General features: G+C 44.4%; 1 protein-coding gene across 2 annotated transcripts in view; it reads left to right on the forward strand.

Annotated features, from left to right (window-relative positions):
- The window catches only part of CCDC50 (coiled-coil domain containing 50), a 43110-nt gene extending 36777 nt beyond the window's left edge, over positions 1–6333 (forward strand). For both annotated transcript variants that reach the window (XM_068200683.1, XM_068200684.1), the window contains one exon: positions 316–6333. In XM_068200683.1, coding sequence (XP_068056784.1) covers positions 316–335 — 20 coding nt within the window. In that variant the 3' untranslated portion in view covers positions 336–6333. The remainder of the gene's footprint in view (positions 1–315) is intronic.
- The last annotated feature ends 200 nt before the right edge of the window (positions 6334–6533 follow it).

A 6533-nucleotide genomic window follows, 5' to 3' on the forward strand; every position in this document is an offset into this window, starting at 1 on the left:
GTTCTGTCTTCGTCAAGCAAGCTGGAAACTGATGGCACTTTGTAGGGTCTGTTTGCTTTAGTGAGACTGTGCAATGGGGCTGCAGCACCATTCACACCCTAGAAGAAATGCATGTGTCTGCCTGTTTCATGGATCTGTCCTTCCATTTGCTTGAGTCCTGTAACATAGTTCCCATTTTGGCCTTTGACTTTACTAGTACCCTAGAAGTCAGACAGACAGACAAGAGAGCAGGCCAGGTAAAATATGACTGCCGGTAGTAACTTTTTCACCAGGATCTAGCCTCACAGACTGTTTCCTTTCTGTTTTGTTTTCCAGGTTCCCGTAGGAAGCACTAAACTGTGCTAGCCTTTCCTTTGGTACTGACTCTTCTGTAGCAAACATTACTGGAATTGCCAGGCAACTTTCTCAATTCCTGATCTGATGGGAGGCCCACCCTCCACTCCCAGGATCATCTCTTTTTAAGTGTCATCATATTAAGGAAAATTGTTTGTTTCAATTTCTTACTCATCTGTGATGACTTGAGCAGTGCAGTATAGTCTAGCTGCCACTGAGCTGTGCGAATCAACCAGCTGGCTCAACAGCTCCCTCATGCATTCTTTTGGGGCTTTCTTTTTATTTTTAAGTTTGGCTGGAGCTGTGATGAATAGGACAAATTGAGATGCATGTACAATGGAGGAAAAGTGAAGAAATGAGTTGGGTTGTGGCAATGCAGCGGAACATCAGAAGTACAAGTCCTTTTTACATTGGGATAACTTAGCAAAGAGAGCTATAAGAGGAATTGAGTTTCTTCCTGTGTTGGATAGGACAGCTGAGCCAACCTGACAGTCATATGAGCTTGCAGGAAGGAGAGAGCATTGTCAAACATATACCAGCAAAAGCCAAGCCCTGAGACTGGTGAGGGAGAAATGGCCTATGAAACAGATTTTTTAAACTGCTGTATTTCTTTCTAGGGTTTCCAACAATCTGAGTAGAGTGTGTATAGGCATTTAGCTCCAGCATATAGGCTAGAACAGTTAAAAGGAAAGACAATTCCAACTGAAGTTAGACCTTGTGTGCATTACGTAGGATTTGCCAGGGAGTTCAATAAGCTGTGAACTGTGGTTTGAGAAGACTCATACAAACAGATCTATGTGTCTGAAGGGACCTCTGTGGTCACCTGCTTTGAGCTTCGGTGTGGTAGAAGCCAAGGAATTTCATTAAAGCCAAGTCAGATCTCCTGTAACTCTTAGCTCAGTTGCTGATGCAACAAGTTGAGTAACTTGTTTCTGAACTTGGATGTGTCTTGTAAACATGGGGCTGATGGAGAGAGGGCCATATGGGCATTGAGCATCAAATTCAAAATCTACTGGCTCAGTTACAGGCAACCTGAGCCAGACATGGAGTGCTGATCAGTCCACATGATGTCTGTGCTGACTGCTTTTCCTCTCCACTGCTCCATCCAGCACCCCAGGCAAGCTCCAGTCAGGAATAAAAAAATCATTGCTCTCTAGGGCACAGCAGGGTCTGCAGGTTTGTTGTCTGTAAGTATTTTCCCATGCAGTGATTCCATCCTGGCTTGTTTTCCCTCCACTCTTTGAAAATAATTTTTCTCTTGCACGAAAAGTAGCCTTTTCCTCTGGCCTCCTCTCATTTAAATTTTTTGGTCTTTTTAATAATTTTTTTTGCCATTATTTTCAGGTGTATTTTTAAATCACAAAGCTGAACATCTGGACACTGTCTTGGAGGGCAGGGCAGGCTGGTTATTCATGGACCAGCCCAGTTCATGGCAGAGAGCTTAGCTGCCTTGCCCCTGCAGCCCAACCTTAGTGCCAGCACTGAGTCTGTCTCACTTCTCTCTCTGTTGTCTCTGGCAGCTGCAGTTCTGCCTCTGGCTCTGCAGAGGAGGGGAGACACCTGTGTCTAGGGCAGGAAACATGGACTTGTCCTCACCACTGATCTGCCTGGGAAAGGGGCCTTGGCAGCTCTCTGGAGCTTTGTGGGGAGGGAGCACCTCTAGGAAACAGGAAGAGACCATGGCTGTCTGCTGTTCCTCTAGTGCACAACTCAAGCCCCAAGGCAGCTGTAAAGCTTTAACTGTGGCTGTTCTTGGTCAGGATAATTACTGGGCCAAATCACTGGGAAGACAGGGCAACTCCTTTTTCACATAAGTTGCAGGGGCAGGTTTAATAGCACATAACAAGGCCATGTCTTGCCTTGACCAACAACTCAAGAGACTTCCACCTCCTACTCCTACTGGCCCGTTGGCAGCAGTTCAGTACCTGTGAAGAACCACATAACCCCAATGGATCTCTGCTCCAGGGATGCCCTAACCAAAAACCTTGCCATGTAGGACTTTGTATGGGCAGAATCCTGCTACCTGCATACCCTTGCTTCCAGACTGTGGCTTTCCTGCCTGCACAGGCTCCTAAGTGACTTGCAAGGTCTTGCTTGCTGCTGCTTCTCAGGAAATATCCCAGTCAGCAGCTAGATTTTACTGTCCTTGCCTTGTTCTAGCTTCTCTTTCTGTCTCTGTCCATTCAGAAGTGTTCATGTTGTTTAAAAGGATTCAGGAAAAAAAACAACATAGATGCTATGGTTTTTTTCCTTATTTGATAACTTGGCCCAGTGTGGCAACCTCATCTTCCAAGGTTTTATTTTGTAAGAATTTATTTTTGTATTTCATGTAACAGTCAAAATTTCTACTGCTGAAAATGCCTTTTTTTTTTTTCCTGTGGGATTTTTCCTTCCATTGCCATCAGAGTAATTATTGTTGTAAAATGGATGTCTGGTGGGTTTGTAAGAATTAATACTTCCTACAAACACCCTAGTCCAGGCACTACTGCTTGTACCACCTGGAGCAGTTGTGAAAACTGGATGGAGAAAAGTCCTGCTAAATCAGAAAGAGGATGAGCTTTGTACTGGCTGTGCTTGCAAAAATCTGGTGATTCTCTGCAGAAGGCTTGGGGAAATCACCAGCTAGGAATTCAGCCCTCCATGGGCCTCTGTATCTGGCTGTGATGGACTTTCTTACACTGCAGTTGGCTGGTGTAGCTTTTGTTTTAACCTAGTCAGAGAAGTCATGAAGACCCTGAGCCCTCTGACATTCAAAGAGCCTATCAATTCAGGAGGGATGCTTGGGAGTATGCAAGTTGTTGGTTCAATGGGAGTGAGTAGAAATATGAGGGAAAACTTTGGCAGATTTAGTTTGGAAGCTGGGTAGTCTGAAGAACACCTCAGTGTCTCCTCTGTGGAGCTGTAGGATCTCCTTAGTGGCTAGTCAAGCTCTCTGGCCAAGACACCAAGAGACAGGAGCCCGAGAGAAGGATCCCAGGAGCAGTTGCTGCCTCCTTGGATGCCTTTGGGGGTTCTGAATGCTTCATGGGATGTTTTGCTCTGTATCCTCCCTTAGTCCTCATCCTTTATTCTCTCTCCCTACCTTTATTCATTTGCTGTTCCTTGTAAGTGTTTCTCCTGTTTTATTACTCCATAGTCATTGTGAAAAGGGGGTTCCTAAGGCTTTGCTAGAAAAGTGAGAGAAATGCTAGGAATGGTATCTGAGGAAAGCAGGTAGTAAATGGGATAAGAACAAAGCAGGTCCTCATGCAGCCATACAGGTTAGAGACCTCCTGAGGCAGAGGTTGCAACTGGACTTGCATCTTTAGTGACCACTTTTGAAAAGGGATTCCATGGTCCCACTGAGGTCAACAAGAGTTAAGATTATGGATGAACAAACAGCCATGTTCCTTGGGGCTCAGCAGCCACAGTTCTGCTGAGAGTCAAGAAGATGCAGTTTGTGTAGGTGAAATGTAAAATCAGTACCTTGGACATGTGTTCCTGGAAAGAGGCACAATGTAGCTGATCTTTCAAAAAAACACTCAGCAATATTTCTTTCCTATGACAGAGAAATGTTTAAGTATCTTGGTTTTTTTACTTGTTTACTCTTGCCAAGTTTCAGTAGCTTTGCCTATGGCTTTGCTCTGGATTTAGTAGCATGTTGAAGCCCTTGCTGGGACCCCTGCCCAGGTTGTTTGGGTCCTGCATCCCTTTCTGACTCTGTGCATTAACAAGGCATCCAGCACCACTTGGAAAATTCATCTCCTTGAAATCCTGGCGCTTCCTGACCTTCCTAGTAGGCTCATCTCAGCAGCAAGAGTTCTCACCACCTCCTCACCTCCATCTAAAGCACAGTGGTCTGCAGAAGAGAGGTCGGGTGACCTGGAGGGATCGTGCCTTACACGCAGGGATATTTGATGTCTTCAGCAGGCTGACCTGAGTCACCTTGCTATGAAACACTGTCTTAATGTGGACTGTACAGCTTCCTGCAGCAAGAAGCAGTTGTCGTCACAGGGATAGATCCAACAGGTTGATTTCATCTTTTTTTAAAGAACTTCATGGGTTTGAACATGGTGGGGTGAGGAAATATTAGCTGTTAAGGGATAGATGAATTTTCATCATTGAATTTGTCCTCTTGGGGAAGAAGGATAGAAGTTAGATGTTGCAGTCTGCTTCTCTCTCTATAAAAGGGATCTTGTATGTACAGTATTTTTATATCTCTGCATTCTCATCTATCAGGATTTGAATCAGGATTGATAACATTCTCTACTTACAGGAAAAAATGGGTTGTTATTTTTACAGTGCTAGATGTCTGTGTGTTTATTTTGTGCCAAATTACAGCCACTGTTACATTCTAGTGTTTTCATTCAGTTTATTGCTTTTCATCAATGTGTATATTATATATTTTTATTATCAAGGTTTTTATTTTAATTCATATTATCCTGTATGCAAACTAACTGTGGATTGCTAATTTATATATGTATAAAGGGGAGCACTTGGAGACAGTGTGAGGATTCCCCTACTTAGTTTACACTCTTGTAATTGAGTACAGCCAGTCCATGAAACTCACTGTTTCCTTCACAGAGCAGTCTCCTGTGTGTTTGTCCCCTGAGGAGATGGCCCCTGCTGTCCCTCCTGGCAGCACTGACACTGCAGGACTGTGTGGGATGCAATAGGAACTGGAGCACAGCTCCCAGCACAGCCTGATGGGTGCCTGAGCTCAGTGCTGCCCTGTGCCAGGCAGGAATGCCCAGCAGGGTGGTGGTGTCTGAGCTTTGCTCTTTATCTGTCCCCAGCCAGTGGACACTCGGTTTTGCCCCACTCTCTCAAGGTGTTCAGGGCTTAGTTTTGCAGTTGCTTTGGGAGGTGGGTATGGGACATATCCCTCGCATGGAGCACACCATGGTTAGCTTGTCTTCTTTTTGCTGCAGAGGACAGGCATAAACCTGCAGAGGTCCCAGTTTGCTGTACTCCAGCACATTTGGGGCTGTGCAGCACTGCTGGGGAGGTACTGGCTGTGCTGCACACAGGTGTCACTTGGACTGCCCTGCCCAGGACAGGCAGAGGGACATGGGTTTCATGTTCAGGAGCTGCCCAAGTCTCAGTTTCTGGGCTGGAGATACTATCAGCCACCTCCTTCCCATCAGTAGCACAGGGCAAGGCTTAGCTGGGCAGTTTGGGCTCTTCAGGAGAGTCCCAGAGAGGACAGTGGCACACACAAATGAGTATTTTCTACTTCTTGGGAAACAAGTTCCACTGTATCAGTGTTCACTCTAAGTAGACTCCATGGTCTGTCTCCAGCTGCATCTGTGCACTGCAATATAGTTAATTGCCTCAGATAAATAACTGCTGTTGTCTCATTTAGCTCTTCAGGGTAAACTTTCAGCCTGTTGAATCTAAATATTAGCCATGCAATGAGGTGGATTAGTCAGAAGGCTTAAATTCCTCAGAGCTGCAAGTGTATCCTGCATTGTAAAAGCTAATCCTTAAATATGAATTGCACACTGACAATAATCTGTCTATGCAAGCCTATTCTTGGTTTTATTTTGACTGTTCACTCTATAATTTTACCAGGTTTGGCATAGAACTTCTGAATGGCATTTAACCAAAGTATCATGTCTGTGTGTGTGTATAGCATGTTTTGCTTCATACTCCTGAATTGTCATAGAATGTAAAGGGAACATTGCCTTGCCCCATTTTGTTCAATAAATCGCTGTATTTTGTTATTCACCGCTTCCTTCTGTCCCTCCGTGTGCTTTTCTGGAAACCTAAGTGGGTTACACAGAAGCAGGGGAAAATAAGACTTTGTTCCACCCTTTGTTCCTGAAACCTAGCTGCTTCTACCAACAATTATGTTCTTCCACTGTAATAGATGTAGCAAACAAACCAATTTGTATTTAATTTGATTATTTTGTCGACAGATGGAAAAAAGGCTATGTAATATCTTGGAAAAGATCTGGACTGTTTCATTTCCTGAGACTGTGATACTGAAAAATAAAGCAGTATGATTATTTGCAACGATAGGATGTTCTTTTTATTTCATTAACATAACTTTTAAGTTTGCAAAAAGCCTGCTTGAAGATTCCCTCGGACAACATGTACCTACAGTGATGGGACAGAATGTAAGAAGGAAAAATGGCAAATGCTCTGGGACTGACTGCTGTCTTCAAAGGCATCAGCTGAGGATGCAGCCACATGCAGCTCAAGCATGAGCAGACCTG

This window comes from Anomalospiza imberbis, chromosome 10 (genome assembly GCF_031753505.1).
Source record: "Anomalospiza imberbis isolate Cuckoo-Finch-1a 21T00152 chromosome 10, ASM3175350v1, whole genome shotgun sequence".
Taxonomy (NCBI): domain Eukaryota; kingdom Metazoa; phylum Chordata; class Aves; order Passeriformes; family Viduidae; genus Anomalospiza; species Anomalospiza imberbis.